We start from the raw sequence: 25,873 nt of genomic DNA, 5'->3' as shown, positions 1-25,873 counted from the left end.
GCTACACAATTACTCGGTAACGCACAATAAATCTATCACAAAACAGTTTACAGATAGCATAAATACGAGTTTCAATAGTTGGAAACATAGTTAAATGTCCTTAACAACATTCAATTGTGAATTGTTAGACTTAACAATACGAAAGTCTGAGTGAGGACAGAGATCCTTTTGGACACAACAATCGCATTATTCGACTTCAAAAATTGGCCCCCATTTTCTCTCAAAAGGGGGGGAAAAGATGTTATAAAGAAGAACCTTTATGTTAAGAGCAGATAAGAGACAAGTCCGACTGGGAAAGAAATGCAATTTCGCTTCAAAGGAGACGACTTAAACCAATACCCAAAAGTGGGAAAACAGGAATAGAATCAGAGAAAGAAGGAAAATAAAGAAATGGCACCAAAATTCCGTCTATTCTACAATAAACTGGATTAGACTGACAGAGAAGTGACCAGGTTTTGACCGGGGTGCTTGAGAAATCTGAAAGGCGTTCTTCTACCGAGCACTTGTAAGAGCAAAGATTCTACGAAGAAGGAAACAAAATCTGTTCCTGACATCTAGACTTCATTTTACACACAATTCAAACCAAGTCTGCAATAAATATCGTACGCAATTGTTTCTTTTTTAACGTGCAAGTGATCACGTCTTACGCGTACTCTGCTTTCCACTAAAAACAGTTAGTTTAATCTCATTTACATAATTAATTATCAATGATAACAAGTGTCTTGCGATGAGTGCGTAAGTGTGCTACGTCGAGAGGGTGGCTTGCGATTTCCCTGCTCCAGTGACGACAGACAGACATTAAGCGTAGCTTTGATCAATTTAGCAGATATAATGTTATTTTTCAGAACAGCTGCCTGATGCAACGCGGATTTTGTGAAAGGAAATACTCTGTCCGTCCGTCTGTCTCCTTGTTGCTTCTGTGCTTCGTAATATCCTATCAAAGTCTTAAAGCCGTAGACTATTATAAAGGAACAAACCCGAGTTTTGATAAATTTGAAGGAAAAAATAGTCACTCTTTGCTGTCGGCAAGATGACAGGTTTTCACAAGTTATTTACTTTACGTTGTGGAAGTTGGCAACAGGTAGGCGGGAAGTTGGCGACAGGAAATGCATCAGAGGTGGAAGCAGGAGGGAAACAGATTATTCCCGGGAACCAAAGCAGAACTTGAGCGAATGTGACGCCAATAGACGTTCAACTGTCACTCATTAAGTTCAGGATGGGTAAAGGATTATTGTTACGCTAAGTCGGCTAAGTACCGAGCAAAGTTTCATTAATGTTTGTTCATCACGCAACGAAAACGCAGGCCAATCCAGACAGTACATTTGTTGTTATTATTATTATATTTATTCACCCCTTTATAGGGTATTTACTTCTGTGTACCCGAGACAGACCTTGCCCCCTGAGGTCCATAGTGCAGCAGCTATTTCCGAAATACATTTTGTTTTTAATACGCGTTACATGTATTATATAGTTTTATTGTGAGGGATGTGCATATTTTACGACAGCGACTTTCTAATGACGTATGAAGATCCCAAAATGGCGGTCTTCTGAAGTTCCCTGATGTCGTGTTGGCCCGGGATGTTAGTCAAATATTTTCTGAGTGACCAGGAGACAGTTCCAGTTGCTCCTGTAATTATTGGAATTACTTTCACTTTCCACATTCGCTGTATTTCAATGAGAAGGTCCTTCTATTTCAAGATCTTCTCCGCATCCTTCTTCTTCTTCTTCTTCTTATTATTATTATTACGTGTTGTATTTTTTTTGGCATTTCCGGGTGTGGTATGTGGCCCTGAAATGAGATGTCATGTTGTCTAAAAGCCGTGCTGAGGAATTGTGGAATATTTTTGGTAGAATTTGTACTTTGCTCACTTTGATTTCTTTGAAATTCTGTACGATGTAAGAAAGTCCACTTTGTTATTACAAGTCCCATTAATGAAGCGACTGACTTATCGGCCATATGACTATAAAACACAGAATGGCCAGCCTAGTCAGTGTTTGCTCCTACTGCCCGTCGATCTGTGCGAATCTCTGCATTTGATAGCATTCCGTCCCTGAAGCAGGAGCCAACAAACCTTCAGCAGTCTCTGTTTGTCTTACCAAGACTTTCGAGAGAGACTCCGTATAACTTACAACGTACGTGCAATAGTTTGTAATGCCATCTAAATATTAGCAGTTACTAATCCTCAAATCTTCAAGTGTGGGGACAACTGCACCCCAACCCCCCGCACTTCGTCTTGCAAACACACCCCTCTACGATCTGAAGAGCTCTTCTGATATGAATATATTGTCTTAGTCATTTGGCGCTACTGAGCTAATACAAGTGCATTAGTCGCTTATAGTGGTCGCCCTTGTTCAAAATTCTAATAAGGAACACCAGAAAGTCATACGTATATATATAATGTTAAAGTGTGGTGTTTTCTTCGCGGTACGGACTGGATTCTTGAATATTATTGAGACGAGTTTCGGCTTCAAAGAAATAATCACATTTACCATCACACCGGTGAGCTTAAGAGGGGGTGAAGGGTGCAGGATTTGGGAAACGCCCGTCTGTACCGGGAACAGGGCAGTTACTAAAAATAGGAAAGGCAAAAACAGAAATGAGTAAGGAAAGGAGAATAAAGAATGAACATGGCAATAAAATTAGAGAGTAAGGAGGGAAAGTCAAAGCAGGACTACGGAGCTCGTCTGCATACGAAGGGAAATCACTTAATTTGAAAAGAAAAAAAATCTAGCAGTGCGCTTTCTACCCCACTTTTAACATTTAAATTGAGTAATCAAACCGCATCCACCGCATTGTATTCATACGCTACGCGTTAACTCCCCACGCACAAAACTGAAATAATAATAATAATAATAATAAATACAGACTTGGATTTCAGCAGTTTGCTGGGAAACGGGGGTGCCAGTGTACAAAAGCTGCCAGATGCAGACCGAGCCGTCGTGTACCCCCCTCCCCCACCCCCTTACTTCTCACCCCCGAAACCCAGAGCTGTATGCACAGCAGCGTTCCCATCCGCGTAGTGGTAACTAGCTTTACCGTGGATCGCGTTTATTATGAAGATATTCTTCAGGAGCAATGAAGTGGAAATACAACAGCCTCGGTACCTCGGAATAATATTATACGAGGCGGCGGGCGAAGCTGCCTTCCACAGCAACGCAGCCCACGAATGCACTTCCAGACTCGCGAAACGAGAAACGCAGCTTCTTTTACCGGAACAGATGACCGGTAAGACAGCTGTTCAAGCAGTCGCCATCCTAATTTGAAATCCTCCTCGCAATCTCATATTCTTAATGTTCCGTGTTTGCAGAAAGTCCTCTTGTTACCGACCTGTGCTTCCAGTGAATCCTTTTTACGTGTAACGCCGTGGAAATCAGCACCAAACACTTCACACGTTGTCTGATGATGACTGAATGAGACAAGGCTCCTATACAATACATCATCTTGGCGTCTTTTTAATTCATCCTTCACCGTATTATCTGAATGAAGTATGCGACATCCCTCATTCGCCTGCGAGCGGATACAAACAATTGTAAGAGAATTGTGGACATAATCTGAGGATGTCGCATTAAAATATTGCAGTTCTTAACCTGGGCTTAGACTGATTTTGTACGCGTTCCTATAGGTTATTTGTGCAAAGTAATAAATAATTCGTGTCTTGGTTAAAATAAAAATTTATTAACACAGAAAGAAAACACAGATGGAAAATCGGAACCAAATTCAATATATTTTACGACCGAAAATAAATCAAGTTCAGGCCCATATTTTGCGAAGATATAAATTAATAATATTTGCTTTCGTTTCAAAATATTTTGTCATAATTTTATGTACTGATTTGCACGAGCGTGAAAGCTGGTTTTGGTAACCTAACGGAAGAATATTTTGAGGTTGTCTGAGAGAGAAAATAACGCGTGGGTGGAGGCAGTTACCTAATGACTAGTTGGAACGGCGTAATTTTTCTGTCATGTTTTCCGTTTCACAGGCTTAATGTACTCATCATATTAAGCGATAAGCTTGTCTTCACAAGTGTCTCTACGGGCCGAATTGCCACAGTCTTCACGTTAGAATTACGTAAGACGTGCTGGGGTGTTCAGGTGGACAGGTTCTCGCCTACGCCTCAGAGCAGTAATGACAAAGTTCCGAATCTCGGCGTCGGTGGTAATTCAGAAGTAGCCAATGGAACAATCTGAAATATGTCACTCGAAAATAGAGACAGGTTCCACATTTACGATACTCCGCAGACATTGTACCTCGATCAGTTAGTGTGTAACAGCTGGTTTACTGATGGATAGGGCATGCAAAGACAGCTCCAAGACGCTGAGCGCAGATGCTGGCTGGCGGACGTTTGAGCAGGCCGACATCAGACTTGATTCTGCCATCCGATGTGACAGAGCACGCTTCAGAAAAAAGGAGCGCCCTTAAGCCACAGGCAAAATGTAACATAATATGCCTTACCATAATTTATACCATTTTTAATATATTAAATCACTATAGGTAATCCTGCACTCCTGAACAATACGTGGATACAAACAAGAAACTAGTTACGGTTCGTATTGTTGACAGAGGTCGACGCAGACCTGAGGGAGCTGTAGGGTTTCTACCAGGTGGTGGAGTCGCATTATGAGTGAAGTTTATTTGTTGATACTTAGGCACATGGCCTTGTCATGCGGCCAACAGACACGAAATCTGTTTTCATAAAAGCTTACTTGTACGGGATAGATGGATTGGAGGAGGGTGGGGGGTTGAAAATTGAGGAATCCTCAGGTTACTGCAGAGGGTAACGTACAAGAAACCTCTTGCTTAAGCACCATGTGATGAAGACGTTTCCTGGATCTTTAAGACTTGACTCCTTTTATAGTGAAAACGTCGAAAAATGCGTAATTAGCTAAGCAGGGTACCTGAGTGGTACACATAGTCGATACTGCACGAGGCGATTAGGGAACCCGCTGCAATCCTGGGACCAAAATATGTCGTTTTGTTGCAGGTGTCTTCCATAAATCGGGTGCTAAGAAACCTCGCAGCTCAGAAGGAGCAGCAGGTGACCGCGCAGAACGAGTCTGTGTACGACAAGCTGCGGATGTTCAACGGGCAAGGCCCCCCGTGGCCTTGGTACCCCGGCACCCCACCCACGCCTCATCTCAACCTCCCGCCGAACCCCACAGCCGCTACCATTCTGCCCGGAGGTCCGGTCACCAGAGACGAGATGCAGAAGAGAGGTAAGGACACTCTCACGAGTAACCCTGACGCCAATACTCGTTACCCGTCGCCGGCCTCAAAATTATTTTGTTCTGTGCAGAGTGTGCCATTTCAAACGGCAACCTCTGATTAATCTTACAGTCACCATTGCACTTTTCAACAAATGCTTTTACCGACAGGGTCCTTACTGAGAAACGGATAATTCCTCAGCTGGTAAAACAATTCCCCGCCTTTTATTGAAATAAAACGTTCATTACCGTGTTCACAACATTCGCCACAGGACTGTACTTTGATTCAACGGAGTCTTTGTTCTCGTTTTTGATCTGCATCCCCGAAAGACGTAAATGAATTCGCAGAATTTTGAAGGAAATTTGTTTACCCAGCAAAGAGCCATTTGCCCCAAACGGGGTGCCCAAATTCAGAAAGACTGAAAGATGACTTTAGCGTCAACATTAACTGACTTATTGTGGCAAATAATAATGATAATTGGATTAAAATATAAACATTAAACTCTCTTGTGCTGAGCAGCCTACTTGTTCATTCACAACCACACAAAATTTCGTTAATTTTGTTTATAGTATTTTTAAAATGTAATTTTTTAAAATGTATTTATCTTAAGGCTCTTGAAAGCTGTTCAGAATAATCCATAAAGCATTTATAGGTTCATTTGCATATAAAAGGCGTCTGTTAAGAAAATGATGCCTATTAGACGACGTTAGAGCGTATTTTGGTGATATGTAACATCTAGATGATAAATCATTTATGAGAAATAGACTTCTCAATTAAGGGGCTGTCCGTCCTGCCGAATATCCTAAGCCCCTTTTTTTACAAATTCCAAGATTGTACATGAAATAGGCCACGATATTTTCCTTCTGAATTCGACATTAATAATAATAATCATCCCTTACGATGTTAAGGCATGCTATGCAGTTGGAATAGGTTCACTGAACGAGCAGGGAAATTCTAAACGACGATGGAACGTGGATGTCTGAAGAACGCGAGTTTTTTCCCACTGCGTGGGGGGTCGAACTCTGTCCAGTCGGTCGGAGTGCCAAGGCGATTATGTTCATGGAAAAACAATTACCATTCAATTAACTATTGAATGCGGTTGGAAGAGACCGGGGGGTGGGACGGGGATTGTAAGCGAGCAAGCAAGTACGAGGGTCGGCCAGCCCATGCAACCCGCATGGCAAACATTTCTGGAACTGCCATTGTATAATACAAACAACACAGCGGGTTTCCCAAACATTAACAAACCCATCCATAACAGAGCATGTTGACGGGATGTCAGGTGCTGCCCCCCGGTGTAGCTGTTATGTACTAAGCGTCTCAACATCTGAACACACATCACGTAATGACGTAGCTTGTCGTCATCGCGACGTTGAAACAAAACACTGTCAGCTTTGGCTCAGTTGGTCTTGTGACGTCATACCGATAGTTTGTTTTTTTTCGTGAGGAAAAGTGGGCCATTGACTACGTATGAGGTACACATCAAGGAAGATGAGATGGACACGACTTGCAGATGGAGGGAAAAGACACGTAAGAGGAAAGATAATATTAAAATGAAGATGTTCTCTAATTAAGCACGACGCATGAAGACGTATGGGGAAATGGAAGTGTAGATTCTAAAACTTCAGCACAAAACAGTGCACAGTCACGCTCCGACCGGCTTGTCCAAATCGGCCCTTCGTTTTCTAATGTCTCCGTCTCTCCCTTTCCTTAACAGACGCGGGTCCTCTCACAAACTCAAGTCAGCCCGTGACATTTTACCGACGGCGTGCGTTATTTTCCTCAGACCCTCCTTCTTCTCATTTCTTCCCGAACGACGGAATGATTGCGTTATTTCAGCACGCCGTGCGAATTAATAAGACAAACTGCGGCAGGTTAGCAGAGCGGTCTTCATGGTGACGTCGTTTACTGGCTTCCGGCTTCGGGACAACCTGGTCTGTCCGTCCGGAACAGCTGGTCTTGTAACAACATCTGCGAAGAATCACATGACGTCTACTTCTCTTAAAATACTTCTTCACTCTGTGGAAGGAAATGTAAGGTTTCATCCCAGCATCTGCCTTGAGGGACTGAGGAAAACGACGTTTTTTGGGTCGAGATTTGTACCCAGAACCTCCCGATTAAGACGCAGAAGCGTTAAATATGCGACTCCACATGAAACAATACGAAATTTGGCTTGTTTCCGTTTGCTGAATGTGATATTTTAATTAAGTGGGAGGTGTTTCAGAAATGCACATGTCTCTTCAAAGAAACAAGAAATGAGACAAAGAGTAGAGATGAAGGTAGAAAGAGATTAAAGGAGAAAGGAGCAAAAGGAGAGTTTGGATGAGTGTGTGAGATTCAGGATAATACCATCTCTAACTGGAAGCAAGATAAAATTAGTTTGTGCAAGAAGTTCCCCGCCCCTTGATCCTCTCCGCCCGCAACACTCTAGAAAGGGGTTTGGGGAAGACGGAGCAAACAGAAGGAGCTCCCCCCCCCTCCACCACCCGGCACGGCACGGATCATGAGATCTCAAGAATCGATGGCGGGCCTCGTCCAACGGGTGTTAGAAAAAGTCAGACGACGTTTAAACAATGCCGAACATTTATTTACTTATTTATTCCTAGTTTGACAACTCTTGGATTGCAAAGCCAGTGTAGTGACTAAGCTAAGGGTTGGACGACCGGGGTTTGAATCCCGACAGCGTTCTTTCTCTTTTTATCACCGCGTCCAGACCGGCGATGGGGGGGGGGGGGTCCAACTAGCAGCCTCTTAGCCGAGTGGTACCGGAGTAGATAATGCGGCCGGAGCGTGAAGCTGACTACTTACCTCAACCCGGTCCTGAGGTTAACAATGAACGGAGCCATACCTCCACACCCCTGTACGCCTTGTCATGCTCGCAGGTGAGTTCGGCTAACCCTTCTCCGCGGCGCGCGAGTGGAGGCTGGGGGTGTACCCTAATACCTTCAGAGTCCTTCTGTATCCCCCAATCAATGGCGCGTGTATGAGGGGATGCTGGCGCCTGCGCATTGCGCCACAGCCTGATTCCCGATGACAGACGTGAAACGTCCAGTAACTAAGGGAACAAACAACCTAGCCAGTGCAGCAGTGTACTAAAGGAACAATTATTATTTATTTATTTGGGTTATCGAAAAGAAAGAGTACACGGAAAAGACCTAGTTGTGAATGGAGATAATGTTGAAAATGACCTTTGTTAAATAACACTGGTGTGAGATGGCGCTCTTGTGAACGCCGCGTGAAGTACGAGATCGCTGTTGCGTCCTAGGCCATTCATGCATTTACGCCAGCCCAAGTCATACAAAATGACGTCCACGTTGGAACAATGACCCCAGCCATGCACGATGACTACCCCCAAAGGAACAATGACCTCCGGTCGTGTATGTTGAGTACCCCTAGCGAAAATCGCTGCAGACAGACAGACAGACGTGGACGGGACCATAAGATGTTCTTCGTTGACGCTCTACCGTGAAAAGCTAACTGATAGTTGCGTCAGACTGAAATTGTGCAACAACGTTCATTAAAATCCAAAGGCTGCCTTGAATAATTCAAAAGCTTCAACGAAAGTTCCTTTGTTCTGCTTTAAAACGCGAGGAATGCACGGGCTAAGAGAACAGCTCGCAAATTTCATTGGGCTACTGACTTGTGCACGCGACTGTACTGGCAGTGAGGGTGTGTTCAGAAGCGGAATTAAGTTGAAATGGAGGGGGGAATCGAACAGAGGGTAGGAGGGAATGAAGAAGAGATGAAATGATGAAACACAGGACAGGATAGGATAGGAAACGCCTAAAGAAATGAAATTGTGCCCAGGACTTACGAGGTTCTTTTTTCCCTTCAAAATCGAACTTGGAAAAACCAGGAACATCTCGTCCACAGCGGGAAACGAGGGTCAGAGAACGTATAAACCCGTACCCGCGTTCATCTCTCGATGACTGGACGGGCAGGCAGTCCACGTACTTTGTAACCCTTTCTGATTCCAAACACATCGGTTCAATCGGAGTGTACGATAGAAGCACATTCAATGATTGAATTCTTATCATCCATTCAAGATATCAGACTAATATTTTGTATATACTGTACATGCAAATTACACCACTCATCTCATTGCCTCTTACGTCATGACCATGTTAACATGCGTATTTGGCGACAGGATAAATTATGAAGCTTCTCGTCACGCAACTATATCGGTCCATCGCTTCTAAATATTAAACAAAATATAATAATTAATTCTTACGTGTATCACTCAGGCATATTATATGAAACTATGCCAGTATCTAAATAATACAAAAATATAACAAAGAGTTTAAAGCGAATGTTATATTAATTTAAGTATAACAGAACCTGAGGGACCTAATTTTCAGTGCACAAATTTCAAGTCGCGTCTGAGACTAACGTAAGATAAATTGAAAAAGCCTTGGCGTACAGACAGTCAGAGGCAGGAAGTGGAGTTTGCTACTAAAAGTCTCTCAATCTACAAGAGACAACGGAAGATAAAACCCTTCGCCACAGAGTCTAGTAAATTAAGATCGGAGGAAGTGGTCCGCTTGTTCTACAACTTCCATCTTGGTAGGCCATGATTACATTCATTGGAACAACTGTGTGTGTGTTTATGCTGCTGCAATTTTCCAGCCACGTGGAAAACAGAACGAAATAGCAGGAGAAGACGAAGAGAGAAAAAATAAATAAAAACAAACAAACACAATTCCCCCCCCCCCCACCTCCCTTGGTCCATCTGCAACTGACGGGAACAGCAAATTCTCAGGATACGACGAAACGGAATTAGTGTCTTGACACGCGACATTATCATACTTATGAATTATCAGACTTTTATGAGTGCAAATGCGGGCGTTTTGTAGTAGAATATTATTTTAATTTTAATATTTACTACATTTCTATGACACAAGGCACAGTTTAAAGAAAACTGGGAACAAAACAGAAAATCGCCTATTTTACACATCAGATGATAGACTTGTGGGTGAACTGCTTTCACTTTTATATACTATAATGGCAGACTGACATTAAGCAGTTACTTATTTAATATTTCTTTATTTTTGTAATAATAAATTGAATAATATAATATCCTATTTACAGACCCGAAATAATTAAAGCTGTTTAAACTGAAACGTTTGAAATTCCATTTTTACCCCTAGCAATAACTGACGAAGTTATTTTAAAGTAGATTTAAAATAACCAACTACAACACATTACTTACAAGGAAATAAAAATTGAATGAGTGATGACAACAGAATAACCATATTTTTTAAACTCCTTATTGGGCTACATGCACACGGTGGTCTAGCGGTTAGAACGCTGGCCTTGTAATCCTGGGGTCTCGGGTTAGATTTCCGGCGGTGCCCGAATTTATAACTTGTGTTGGGCAAGGCCGTGGTCTAGGCAACACGGAGTTTTCCTCCGTGGCATCCCAACAATTACTCCATTCACACACAGAAGAAGGCAATGGCAAACCACTTCTGGATCATCTGCCAAGAACGTATATGAACAGGTCCCAGTCCGAGAAGAGAAAAGGATGGAAGGATCCTGTTCATATGGACCTGTCGTCAGACAGAACACTAAATAATAATAAAAATATTAAGCTACAACCATTTTCACCTTTTTAAGAAAAACAGCGTTGTCTTTAAAATATCTGTCAGTACTAGCGTTTGTACAATACTAAAAAGGATTTCCGTAAAATCATTTCGATTTCTCGAGAGTTTCAACTATTACTATTGTGGCAGTTAATGATTGATGATGATGATAATTTTCGTCCGCGAACAGCGCCATATGGCTCGTAAGATGCGTGATCCTGACAGCAGACTTACGCAACTATCGCAGTTGAACAACGGGCAGCTTGTGCACACAATTAATAATATTGTTAGCCATCGAATAATCCAAATATAATAAAGAAGTTTCCAGATCACTGGCTGGCACGTAACGAGCTAACGCTAATCCAATGTCTGAATTTGCTGTATTGCATTAGGTCCTGTGGTGTAATGACTTTATCTTGTAACGTATAGGGTCTGGTCCTCCCCCCCCTCCTTGTATTTATGGTGCTGGGGGGTGAAAGACACGTGTCTGCTAGTGAACTACTCCTCTCAGTACTTAAGCACAGCTCGGAACATAATCGCAAATTTATAGTACAATCAAATGTTCCTATAACTGGATTAGAGCAACATGACGGTGTACGTCATGTTCAAATATGTACACTGGTGACGCTTTGCAGATATAGGTGTAGTGGAAGGATATTATTAAAATGAATCTCGAAGAAATACTACGAGCAAGTGCACCAGATCCATCTGCGTCATGATACGTCTAAAGGCTAGGAATTTATTGACCAGCTGAGCGAGTATCAGATTCACAAGAAGGACTCTGTCCCATGGAGATAGTTTGTTGGTTAGTTGCATACAGGCCACTAATAAGAAATATATTTTTTCAGGTTTTTAAACAAAACTGGTCACCATAGTAAATTCCATAATTTTGGAACAATAAATATAAACACAGAAAAGAAAGTATGGCCGTCGGCATGTACGATATTGTGACGTCTTAAAAGCCATATTGAAGTATTTCGAACCCCTCTTTCGCGTCGGATGTTTCTGTTTGCTTTTATGTTAATCTTTCATTAAATTACGCTATTAATTCCTCACTTTGTCAATTTAGCCAAAATTTTATTCTGAAAAATTTACGCGACGTAGGCCAAGATACGAAGAATAATGTTACGTGTTCTGTCAAAGAAATAGTTGTGAGAGTATTAACTGGATTCAGCTAGCTAAAGACAGGATCCAGCAGCGCGCTTTTGTAGACGCGGTAATGAAATTTCGGGGTCCATACAGGGCGAGGGATATCTCGGCCAGCTGAGCGACAAGCAGTGTGGTAGTCTAATTGTGTGGTGTGCTCTGTGTGTGTATGCAGCGGGAGACGTTGTTCACGAGAACACTTCCGACGGCAACTCGGAGCACAACTCCTCAGCCGACGAGGACTCGCAGATGCGTCTTCGACTGAAACGGAAGTTGCAGAGGAACAGAACGTCGTTCACCAACGAGCAAATCGACAGCCTCGAGAAAGGTAAAGGCGTCTCCTCTTGCCTCTTCTTTCCCAGGCGACGATGATTATCGTGATCCCATTCCTTACACCCACCGCGTTTTATCACCTCCTTCCCAGTTACGCGAAACGTGTCCGCTGCTCTGTGCTCCGTCCTCCTTTACCTCTACCAGGAAATAACCAGACTCTGGAAGCAACTTCATAATCAATTATTATTAGGGTGATTAAATTAAGGAGGATGAGATGGGAGGGACATATAGCACGTACGAAAGATACAAGAAACGTGTACAGAATTTCACTCGGGAAACCTGAGGGGACAGAAGCGTAGAGCGAAGAACAATATTAAAATGAATCTTAAGAGAAGAGATTTCAGGTACTGAGAGCGGCGAATATGGACATTAATGTCTCCTGGGATGTTGCGCCGTGTAGTCTGGTAAACGTTTAACGATACTTGAGAAGTGCTTCCTGCCTCCATCAACAGCGTGATCGTCGCCCTGATGATGGAGGCTTCCAGCATCTGTGAAACATCGCAAACTTTTACCAGACTACGCGGCGTAATATCCCAGGAGAGGGTCGTAATCGAATCTCACGAGAGTTGGATCAGGGATGTGGACTAGTGACCAGCTGTTGTGAACACGGTAATGAATTTTAGGGTTATAAAAGATGTTGCTAATTTCTTGACTGTCTGAACGACTACTAGCTTTTCAAGGAGGACTGTACTCCTTGGAGTCAGCACACACTTTTTACATTAAAAGTTTGCCCTGCGTAACGCATAAAAGATGAAGGAAAATTTTATCTCAGAGAAGAGTTCGGGCTATAATGCAACAAGAAGAAATCAAAATGTTGACAAATCAATAAATCTGATGTATGGACCATTGATTTTACGTGGGACTGAGAGGCCTAAACTTCGAAGTTAATGATGAAGTCCACGTCAGACGACTGGTAACCTGACGGACCGGAAAATCAGTTCCTAGACGCGACTAGACGGACTTCAGATGGTGTCCGGAGGGAGAAACCCAGTTGAAAGACAAAGAAAGTGAGGGACGAGACTCGAGGGACGGTCCGAGACTAGATCTGATTTTAGTTCCGTCTTTCCTTAATCTGAGGGTTTCCCTTCTGCCCGTGCGCCCCCCTCCGCCCCATCCCTCGTTCTTATTCAGATAAGAATGTCAAGATTGCTCTTCTACATTTATTTTGGTCTCTTCACTCCCTGTTTATCAGCTTCATGTTTCTAGTCTTTATTATTCTGTTGTTATCTATGTCATTCTTCTGTCATGTGACGTTCATTTTTCGGTACATGTGAACTCTGCCTCTTTACATGTACGAGTATAACGCGTAAGTCGATATGTTATGAAATTACATAAAGCAATTTCGTGTTCGCACTGAAACACAGCATCTCTTGTTCCTTTGTAAGAACAAAACTTCAGCTATGCTTAACGAATTTATTTCAATGACGTTCTAATTTGGCCCTTTCATAAATATGATTAATAACGAAACGAAGTACTGTTTCCAAGCTCATTATAACTTTCTCGACTGCGTTTTGTTTAAAGTTTTAGGTCTAAGGGCGCACTTGTGGTTCGAAATTTTCGGGATCCGTGTCTTGGCGACCGCTTTGTATAAACTTTTGTTGGTACAGAAGGCGCATTAACGTTTGTACAGGAGCCCGCTAACGCATCTAAAAATCATAAATTTATCTAATATTGCTAACTGTCTTTTACATTTTAAGAGTTGACTAGTAATTAAAATGAAGAGAAATATTATAAATCAGTAGATCTACATCGAAATTTTAAACCACTTTGGTGTATCGCCTGCAGTAACATTATACCACATTATAAAGTGCCAGAAATGTCCTTTCTTGAATGACAAGAGCAGTGAAATTTAATACGAACACTGTGAAATTTAAATTTTAATATTATTATTGTTATTACTGAAATTATTATATTTTTTTTGCAAACTGTTATTCTTCTTCTTTTGTCTTCAGAGTTCGAACGCACTCACTACCCAGACGTCTTTGCGCGAGAGAGACTGGCTGAGAAAATTGGTCTCCCTGAAGCGCGAATTCAGGTAAGTAAAATATCAGCCCTTTTTTTCATGAGTTTCATACAAATTTGGGGACAATAAACTGTGCAGCGAGAGACCGGAATTGTCAGCTGAGCTGAGCCAATGAATCAGGGTCAAAAGTTCCCTCAAACCATTTAAAAACATTGATAGAAACCTTGCAGCCATGGTTATCACCTTTATATTCAAAATACTCCAGCTTCAGTGCGTACTTATTTTATCATTATACACATAGATTCAAAACAAACATAGCTTAACTAACTAAAACCCCTAGGTTCAGCGCCGCTGGTACCAAAATCATCCATTGGACATGATCTTGAGACACCTCCACCTCAACTCACTGTCTCTCTAAGATCCATCTTAATATTATCTTATAATATTCTCGGTTTTACATTACCTTCTCCCTACTGACATGTTAATTCAAGTCTTTCTTTCATATTTAAAACACGAAAACAACACAGACGAAACTGCGTTAATGTGAGATCTCCCTTGCACACAAAAGAACATACGGCTAGACTATAAAGCGAATAAACTGTTTATTCCTGATTTGTAGTCTCATATCTGACATTCTACGACTATAATGCTTAACATATTTTTGAAATTTACACAGTGAAGTAACTTAAAGATTACTTAATCAGGAATATTTATAAAATCATTCCTATCGCATTGTCTGTTTCTCCTCTCATTTTCTGTCTGTCTGTGGTTGGTTGCCTAGCAACCAACCGGAGATCTTATAGTGTAAAATCTTACCTAAGTTTCGTTGCTTGCCAACAGTTTAACTCGTAAAAATATCATCATTCGGTGAAACGACGCGTTGGCTTAGGGGATAATATCGGCTTATTTATATTCATAAGATCATCATAAAAATAAGCAATGTAATTATTCCACTTCGGTGATGACGTATTTTAAGAGAAGGCAGGACAAAGATCCGACACTTTCATAAAGCCGCCATAAAATATGTTACCTTACTTCAATCTCCATTTTGGACATCGGTCCCTTTGGGAGAGTCCCTACAGGAAACAGATACACGTAACAGCGTACACAACTCAACTTAGAATTGAAAGTGAAGATAAGGACGCACTGTGTGGTCCAGAACATAGTTGTCAACTCCATATGCGCTGTCAGCAGTTCCGAACTTTCTGGAACACGTTAATATCTCACTGGGTAAAAAAACCCACTTTAGTAGAATAAAAAATAAAAACATTTTGCATTTTCTATAAAAACCTGTATCCTCGCGAGTCTGTATGAGTATTTCTTTTGTTATTGTGCGAAGATGCATGACAGATTCTGAATGAGATGTTCCAGAAATGGGTTGGTGTGGGCAGATTTTTGTAATGATACACACATCACTAACTCTATTAAATTACCGTGTATCTGCCATTACATTCGTAATGTTTGAGAGAACGACTGTAAGAGGCTTCAGCAATGCCATCTATGAACAGCCTATTCAAACAGCAGCAGGCGCCAGATTATGACACACTCGAGTCTCCACGAAAGGTTTCCTCTGTGTCTCTATCTCTCTCTCTACATGAACCTACTCTCTCTCTCCGCGTTAAAAACCTCCGGTCTTATGTATACACACACACACACATCAGAGTGCGTGCGTGCGTGAAGCTGCCTGTTATCCTCAACAGCATCATGGCAGCCGTTTCTCATGCTGATACAAGTGATTATGTATGTATAAACGTGGTAATTTCAAAAGGAAACAGGAACATCTAGTGTACATATATCACAACACGCATGACAGACTTTTTTTTTAATTCTGAAAACCAAATGTGTGCGTAGAAGTAAAGATACGTCATCTCGTCAGACCGTCTGTGGAAGAGGGCAGAGATGGGAGGAGCATTTGAAGGGAAAGCAGGAAATGTATGGAATAGCGGAAGAGAATGAATGTAAAAGAGAGAGAGTTGAAGTGGCAGGTTGATAAAAGAGAAGGAGAAATCTATGGATGGATCTCCAGTTGAGTTTGAAGTTTCGACAACCGAGGGAAACTCCTACTGAATATACGAACGGCAAGTATCTGCTGTACAGTGGAATTGAAATGATGGCACGATGAAAAGATGAGAAGTGATCAGAGGGGAACGAAGGGAAAGTAACAAGTAAAAGGGAGGGGGGGAAGTCCCTTTCTGTTATTATGTAGCCCATCATTCATAATGATGATGGATGACTTCGGGTTAATAAATACGCGAGCCGAAAGACTGCAAGGAATTCATTAATGTGGCTCTAAAGACAGATAGGAGAAACGACAACCATTTCTACCCTGCAGAAAGAAGCGATAAGTACCACGGAAATATTAATAACAGAGAACAAAACGTATCATGACATAGCAGTCCAATAATTCAGCTGTTCTAGTGAGCCTACAGATGTATTTGATGGAGCATTAATTTATTTTCGAAGCTGATGTGTGAACGGGAATGAACATTTGGACGGCGAATTTCTTGATCAGCTGAGACACTTTCAGCTTCTAGGAGAAAACTATCTTCTGTGGAATCGGTAAGATTAACAACCATTTTTTTGGTGTTAACGGTTAAAAGCGTCGCTGTGGAATTCTGTAGCACACGTCATTGGTTCATTATCTTTCTACTGAAGCCTGAGCCAGACGAATCCAATGCAAGCTCTCACAATCTATTCAATAACATCGATTTTAATACCATATTCCCATATAAAATTGTCTTTTAACACTAGCATATTCTTTTTAGTATTTGCGACCTGCTTTGGCTCGAATTTCATTCACAGGTTTGGTTATTCTTGGAACAAATACCATGAAAAATTGTGGAAGTCTTCATAAACGGAACGGAAAATACGAGCCTCGGGCGGGGTACATGTTTTACTCAAAGGATTTAAAGTAACCGTGCATTTTTCTGAAGGACGTTTTTCTGTAGCTCAGACGAGACGAGACTCTTCTGTCCTCTCTCGATGTTCCTGTTTTGTAGCCAGCGGGTTCTAGTTTTCAATATCGATACTGTTCAATCTCCTCATAGTTTTTACGTAAACCCATCTACTCTATGCATTGATGAATGAGCTCAAGGACAGTAGCCTACCCAACCCATGTCCCTTCACTAATCCGTTGGCTTATTGCTCCTGCAGACAAATAAACAATAAAAGAAAGAATAAGTATTCTTCTCAGACCAAATATAAGATAATTTGGTGAGGTTTCAATTTCCCACGGCGACGAGTATAAAGATTATTTTCTTCTGGTGTGTTGCGCAATGTAGTCTTGTAGTTATTGACCGACGTTTCGAAGGTGCTTGCTACCTCCATCAATACGACGAGCCTAATGATGGAGGCAGAGAGCACCTCATGTCTGAAACGTCGGTTAACTCCTAGTAGACTACATGGCGCTACAAAGCAGAAGGGAGTATATATTTATTTTGTACAGTCTATACACAAACGTTTGAAGTTTATTGGTGTTGTAAAAATTATATAATATTAAAACATTTTGTTGTGTATATCTAATAGTTTTTAAAATATTTTAAATTGATAAAAACCTGAAGACGACGGTATTACCCGTCGAAACATGTCGTTTTAATAAAAGCGCTAAAAAGTATAATGTAAAATCGTATTTACGATTAAGAGCGCTAATATAATATTTTACACAACAAAATGTTTTAATATTATATAATTTTTACAACACCAATAAACTTGAAACGTTTGTGTATAGACTGTACAAAATAAATATATTTAATCAAACACAAACATGACGCATATAAGATACAAAAAGCAGAAGGGAGTGTTCATTATAAGATAATATATCAATTCTTTAACCTAGAGAAACACATAATATCTGCATTTGAAAAATAAATATTAATTGTGATATAAAATAAGAAGAAATAGTAGCTAATCCAAAGACTTAGGATCAATGTAATTCGCTCAAAATAATATGTTCTGGGTAAGGTCCAGTTTTGATGTTAACCTGAATTCCGTCTTGGGAAACTCGCGAAAGATTAGTGATTTGTTAATGACAATTATTGAATTTATAACCAGCCATCACAAATGTAGGCTGAAATACGATAGGTTTATACCGACGTGTGTACAATAACGTTAACCCTTTGAAGCCGAAGATCGTCTGAATATTATTTATGAATTCAGTCCGTACCGCGAATAAAACACTTCACCTCACCATTACGAAAATCAGCTGGTTAACCCTTTGAAGCCGAAGCTCGTCTTCATAATATTTACGAATCCAGACCGTACCGCGAAGAAAACACTTCACTTAACCATTAGAAGTCGAATCAGGTGGTACCACATAAGATTTAACATCCCGATCATAGCCTTAATGATGTTAAGAACGATGCTGTATCAAATGATAATGTTGTTTAGTTCCTCGACAGCACAGGCTTTATGAAACACGTGCCCTGTCGGGCATTGAACCCCTGTCGTTTCCAAATCTAGCCGATGCGTGAATTAGTTTCAGATGAAGTGTTTGGGCACAGTTCAGCAGGGAAATCAGTGAAATGAAAAATACCACAGGGCAATGAACTCAGGAGGTGATATTAACTGGGGGGCTACACGGGGCGGGCAGTTGGCCACTGCTCATGTCAGCTTTCGTTCGTTGATATGAAACTGTAAATATCCACGTACATAACAAAGCCCATAGCGTAGAGTCATTGAGAAGATTATAGTTGCTCAGCTGGTCACTAAAAATCGCTTCCCCTTATGGAACATGAAACTTCATTGCCATGTTCACAAAAGTCCGACATCGCAGCGTATATTCTGAGCCATATGAATCCAATCCACACAGTCACACCTCGTTTAATCGTCGATAGCTTGCCCAGACACCCAAAACTATCCTTGCTCGTACGTGTTCCGACTAAATTATACACGCATTTCTTATCTCTCGGTGCGTCCTACATAATAATTTATTGCGACATAAAATAATATCTGATTAAGAGTATAAATTATGAAGTTCCTTAATGTGTAATTTCCTCAGTTCCCGAGTCGACTGATCTCTTTGTATGAAATGAGAAATGTGCGGAGGTTCGCTTCATGCTTGACTGAACCTCTGGTCCTCTTTTATGTAGCCAATGATTTTATAACGTGCCGGTGTAATGGACTCAAAGGTTCAGTGCAAGCTTTGAGTATGATCCCGTGGTTACACCTTTGTAAATCGCTGTGAGCCCTGGATTAGGCAGTGCAGTAGTTACAAGCACCCTTCATCCGCGTTGAGCACTGGGACCGTATGTGGACAGTTTATGTGACGAGCGGAGGAACACAATGGCGCAGAGGCCACTCATTTAGATAAGTAACCAGCTAGAAGCAGCCAGCGCGGGGGGAGGGACGCCAAAAGAAAAACACGAAATGTATGAGCAACAGTCTCAATAGCTGCTTCCATTCAGCAAAGGGGACCTGGCCGCATTTGTTTGGACAGACAAGTATCAATTGGCCTGCAAGAGTACAAATCTCTTCTCTTCACAAATCTGTTTTGACATCCATTACTTTCATCCGACTCATTTCTGAAAAGAAGAAAAAGACTACTTTGGCGTTGTACATTTTATTTCTGCGAAGAAATGGGGACATACAGATATTAAAATCTCCTCTTTAATTAATTAATCACCAAGCCTTGATGACTGTAGGTTGAGGTGATTGGTCAGCTTCACGCTCCAACAGATTTACCTCTGTATAAAAGCTCTCTTTTACTGCAGGAGTTGGACGGTCAGTTTAGGTGGGCCGCAGAGCCGGTCTGAAAGCAACGACAAGGAACGAAGAATTTGCCTCCGCTGGTAATCGAACCGCGGTCATCCAACCCGAAGCAATTATTCGAGAAAGTAAGAAAATTACCGACGCTTTGAAAGTGAACGGATACATTCACAACTTTACATTTATTCTCCTTTCCGGTGTTAAAAACCAATTGCAGCCGAGAACGAACGAAGGGACCTAAAAGTTGGACTTTACTTTCATTGTTCCATCATCATTTACCTCGACGGAACAACGAAAAATGTGAAGGACCTGGAAAGACACTGCCCTCTGGGTTGAAAACCGAACCAGGAACCTTGTGGATATCGAAGAGGCGTGTCAGACTTCAGAACGTACACGTTTCTCGAGAGACCTCAGCACGTGGACCATCATCGTGCCAGAGAAAGTGAGAGAAACCACTCACTCGAATGTTCTCGCTCTCGGTAAAGATACAATCAGAATTCTTATACCAAATATTGAACTTCTGTAGTGCCCGAATTTATAACTTGTGTTGGGCAAGGCCGTGGTCTAGGCAACACGGAGTTTTCCTCCGTGGCATCCCAACAATTACTCCATTCACACACAGAAGAAGGCAATGGCAAACCACTTCTGGATCATCTGCCAAGAACGTATATGAACAGGTCCCAGTCCGAGAAGAGAAAAGGATGGAAGGATCCTGTTCATATGGACCTGTCGTCAGACAGAACACTAAATAATAATAAGATGAGGTGGTCTAGCGGTTAGAACGCTGGCCTTGTAATCCTGGGGTCTCGGGTTCGAATTTATAACTTGTGTTGGGCAAGGCCGTGGTCTAGGCAACACGGAGTTTTCCTCCGTGGCATCCCAACAATTACTCCATTCACACACAGAAGAAGGCAATGGCAAACCACTTCTGGATCATCTGCCAAGAACGTATATGAACAGGTCCCAGTCCGAGAAAAGGATGGAAGGATCCTGTTCATATGGACCTGTCGTCAGACAGAACACTAAATAATAATAAGATGAGGTGGTCCAGCTGTTAGAACGCTGGCCTTGTAATCCTGGGGTCTCGGGTTCGAATTTATAACTTGTGTTGGGCAAGGCCGTGGTCTAGGCAACACGGAGTTTTCCTCCGTGGCATCCCAACAATTACTCCATTCACACACAGAAGAAGGCAATGACAAACCACTTCTGGATCATCTGCCAAGAACGTATATGAACAGGTCCCAGTCCGAGAAAAGGATGGAAGGATCCTGTTCATATGGACCTGTCGTCAGACAGAACACTAAATAATAATAAGATGAGGTGGTCCAGCTGTTAGAACGCTGGCCTTGTAATCCTGGGGTCTCGGGTTCGAATTTATAACTTGTGTTGGGCAAGGCCGTGGTCTAGGCAACACGGAGTTTTCCTCCGTGGCATCCCAACAATTACTCCATTCACACACAGAAGAAGGCAATGGCAAACCACTTCTGGATCATCTGCCAAGAACGTATATGAACAGGTCCCAGTCCGAGAAGAGAAAAGGATGGAAGGATCCTGTTCATATGGACCTGTCGTCAGACAGAACACTAAATAATAATAAGATGAGGTGGTCTAGCGGTTAGAACGCTGGCCTTGTAATCCTGGGGTCTCGGGTTCGAATTTATAACTTGTGTTGGGCAAGGCCGTGGTCTAGGCAACACGGAGTTTTCCTCCGTGGCATCCCAACAATTACTCCATTCACACACAGAAGAAGGCAATGGCAAACCACTTCTGGATCATCTGCCAAGAACGTATATGAACAGGTCCCAGTCCGAGAAAAGGATGGAAGGATCCTGTTCATATGGACCTGTCGTCAGACAGAACACTAAATAATAATAAGATGAGGTGGTCCAGCTGTTAGAACGCTGGCTTTGTAATCCTGGGGTCTCGGGTTCGAATTTATAACTTGTGTTGGGCAAGGCCGTGGTCTAGGCAACACGGAGTTTTCCTCCGTGGCATCCCAACAATTACTCCATTCACACACAGAAGAAGGCAATGGCAAACCACTTCTGGATCATCTGCCAAGAACGTATATGAACAGGTCCCAGTCCGAGAAAAGGATGGAAGGATCCTGTTCATATGGACCTGTCGTCAGACAGAACACTAAATAATAATAAGATGAGGTGGTCCAGCTGTTAGAACGCTGGCCTTGTAATCCTGGGGTCTCGGGTTCGAATTTATAACTTGTGTTGGGCAAGGCCGTGGTCTAGGCAACACGGAGTTTTCCTCCGTGGCATCCCAACAATTACTCCATTCACACACAGAAGAAGGCAATGGCAAACCACTTCTGGATCATCTGCCAAGAACGTATATGAACAGGTCCCAGTCCGAGAAGAGAAAAGGATGGAAGGATCCTGTTCATATGGACCTGTCGTCAGACAGAACACTAAATAATAATAAGATGAGGTGGTATAGCGGTTAGAACGCTGGCCTTGTAATCCTGGGGTCTCGGGTTCGAATTTATAACTTGTGTTGGGCAAGGCCGTGGTCTAGGCAACACGGAGTTTTCCTCCGTGGCATCCCAACAATTACTCCATTCACACACAGAAGAAGGCAATGGCAAACCACTTCTGGATCATCTGCCAAGAACGTATATGAACAGGTCCCAGTCCGAGAAAAGGATGGAAGGATCCTGTTCATATGGACCTGTCGTCAGACAGAACACTAAATAATAATAAGATGAGGTGGTCCAGCTGTTAGAACGCTGGCCTTGTAATCCTGGGGTCTCGGGTTCGAATTTATAACTTGTGTTGGGCAAGGCCGTGGTCTAGGCAACACGGAGTTTTCCTCCGTGGCATCCCAACAATTACTCCATTCACACACAGAAGAAGGCAATGACAAACCACTTCTGGATCATCTGCCAAGAACGTATATGAACAGGTCCCAGTCCGAGAAGAGAAAAGGATGGAAGGATCCTGTTCATATGGACCTGTCGTCAGACAGAACACTTTAAAAAAATGATAATAAATGGTGAAATTAGGAAACGTGTCTCACTAGCTTCAAAATGTGTTTTCGACAATGGAAAATGCATAAATCCCTAAGAAAAACTATTCTCAAAAACGAATTATTTTATTTCTAACCAAGTAAAGCAACGCACAGACTCCGAATCGACGTGATCAGAAAATCACTACAGGTTCGCGATGTAGTGGAGCGATTTTTACAGTGGACGCAATGTAACTAATATCCGACTGCAAACGTTCAACCATTTAAAGAACTTGTAATGGTAATACGAAAAAGAGAGATGGTTTCTGTAGCTACCTGTTCGTCACGCTCCATTGATTTTGCTCAAACAGCCGTGATAAACCAAGCCGGAGATTCAGATACGGCACAAGGCTAATTAAATTCGCTGAATATAGCCAGATCCGGCAATAAAGAGACCTAAACCGATACGAATTCGCACATTGCTCGGCAGAACCGAGTAAATCAGAATGAGGTGATTTATAGTGAAACAAAACAAAACAAATTAATTCAAAATTGTGTACATAAAACTGTGAAAAAATGTATAAAATATATTCAAAAAATAATCAGGAGTGTGTACCGATTAAAACAGTTTCTCACGTAAGGAAGTGACGTGTTTGTTCCTTTGACGAGCGATTTTCAACCTGGACAGAAGTGTCACAACCAGTTAAATGAAGTCTACGTGATACACGATCTGTTTTTTATTTACGAAACTTCTGGTAGACAAAGATCAAAATTTTGTATGTACTTCACACATCTCTACCATGCATGATACGTGTCTCGCATTTACATATTCCATTATTTGAAGACCCCAATAATATATGGTGAGGAATACACAATTATCAAATTACGCGTTGTATAATTTTCTACTTACATACAGCGGAATATAAAAGTAGCGATTGACGGAAAATCTTTCCCTTCTCCATCTATTATATTCAATGCGTGTGGTTTTTCTAAAGACGCTATCAACAGCTGCATATTTATAAGATGTTTAATGAACAATGAATTGGGAAGGATATGGAAGGAAGCGGTCGTATCCTAATTTAAGGTAGTGTCCTGGAATCTGCCTAGACGGACTGAGGAAAACCACGAATAACTGTGAGGATAGCCGATTTCCTGGCTCAAATTTGAACGCGGAACGTCCCTAATACAAAGGAATGCTAACCACTCACCAGCAAGTATCGGTCGGCTTCTGCCTAAGCGACGCATTGAAATCAGTTCGGCGGCGGCGTTTGTGCTCACTTCATGTTTCGTATTTTGTCATCGTAAACATAAAAGCGATATTTTTCATCCTTCGATATTTGGCTGAGAGCAACAGCAGGCAAGGCTGTGTCTGGAAATCAATTGAGGCTCGAGATAACTCCGGAACTGCAATGTCGACATGGCTACCGACTGGTGACACAGTGCGATCCCAATTTCCTCTCCTGTCCGGTGACATTTCATTCCGTGGCTGCTTTAGCAGCTCGGGTCACTCATCCTATGTGCCGCACTTTAAACCAACTGTCAGGGGCGAGGTGATGACAACCAACGGCTGGCTTACCACTGGAGTCCTGAGGCTAGGGAGAACCGAGTTCAATCTCGGGTGACCTGAAATGAGATTTTCGGCGAGGTTTACCTCCGAATTTCTAAGTTTCCTCCCGCAAATCATTGTTACACAAAGTCTCGAATAGGAAGCGTAGACTGGGTTTAACCATCTCATCGTACAAAGTTCGATGCCAGTTTACGTAATTGCAGATTTTTAATAAAGTAACAGGAATATAAACTGACGGATTATTTTCAAGTCATTATATTCTAAAAAGCGATTGAATGTGAAGGTTAGTTTAGTTGACTATAAATTTTTGACACAGATTTCATAAGAGCCGAATCATTTCCTTGCATTGCGTATATGAGATCCTACTGGCTGTCTCCTCTCACGTGCATGTCGTCGGGATTAAATGATCAAACATTGGAGATACGGGTTCGATTCCAGGTCAAAAGGATTTGATTTATGTGTCAATTATGATTACAGGCCAGAAGTTGTAATACATGAAAACTGTAAAATAATGAGAAATTCTTTACTTTTATATATTCTGTCCATAGAATAGAAATATCAAAAGGCAGATTATACCAAAAAAACACTTTTAATAAAAGATGTCGATGTTTGTGTTCTGCATTGTAAGGCTGTGTGGATACCAGCGTTTTGTAGGAACCAGACGTCAAACTCAGGACTCAACAAGGGAGGAGAAGTGAACAGAACAGAATAACAGAGTGAACAGAACTAGAGAGAGAGATTAGGCACTTAACCTTGCAGTCAATGATCGAAACACTGTCCTAATATTGTCAACAAAATATCGTGAAGTTTCAAACTCACGTTACGGAACATTATAGGCCCACATAAAACACGGTTAGTTGATAAAGCATTTTGTAAATTTGTGTTTGGCGGTCTGTATGAGAAACGTGGCAAATGCGAAATTCGTCCGCCAACGTCGTTTCGTCATGAATTTCCCGATGCTTGGTTGAATCTTGAAGGACAGAAATGCTTCCTCGTTTCACGTTGAATTCACTGCGTCTGCGCGCGTTTTGTGTGCACGAAGGTTCAATGCGACGATTAAACCAGCGACATAGTTGCTTAAAAGTAAAAACTAGGCAAAACGAAGGCTCGTCATTTATTTCAAGACACTATACGCTCTAAACTAAAAAAATAAAATACAACAACAAAGTATTAATAAAGGGTTATGTCATGTTTCCATAACTCAAATTGGGTCAGACTCCAAAAAAAGAAAGGAATTAAGCAAACAGACAGACTAACAAGAACGCAGGTCGTCTGCTGTTGCCGTGTGTAGTAGGTAACAGGACATCAATTCCGATCGGTCGTTGGAACACATAAAAGTGTTTAGTTTGTACATACAAACAGAAAGCCAATGTTGACGCATGTTTTCAAGCCTCGTTGGTTGGTATTGATTTTGGTAA

General features: G+C 41.8%; 1 protein-coding gene across 2 annotated transcripts in view; it reads left to right on the top strand.

Moving 5' to 3' along the window:
- The window catches only part of toy (paired box 6 protein twin of eyeless), an 85,810-nt gene that overhangs the window by 45,284 nt on the left and 14,653 nt on the right, over positions 1-25,873 (top strand). For both annotated transcript variants that reach the window (XM_087346357.1, XM_022057132.2), the window contains exons 5-7: positions 4,983-5,214; positions 12,107-12,259; positions 14,217-14,299. In XM_087346357.1, coding sequence (XP_087202483.1) covers positions 4,983-5,214; positions 12,107-12,259; positions 14,217-14,299 — 468 coding nt within the window. The remainder of the gene's footprint in view (positions 1-4,982; positions 5,215-12,106; positions 12,260-14,216; positions 14,300-25,873) is intronic.

Source organism: Zootermopsis nevadensis, unplaced genomic scaffold (assembly GCF_977971745.1).
Source record: "Zootermopsis nevadensis isolate Lab colony 2312 unplaced genomic scaffold, Znev_1.0 Znev_ptg000001l, whole genome shotgun sequence".
Taxonomy (NCBI): Eukaryota; Metazoa; Arthropoda; class Insecta; order Blattodea; family Termopsidae; genus Zootermopsis; species Zootermopsis nevadensis.
This window is presented reverse-complemented; position numbering and strand designations above follow the sequence as displayed.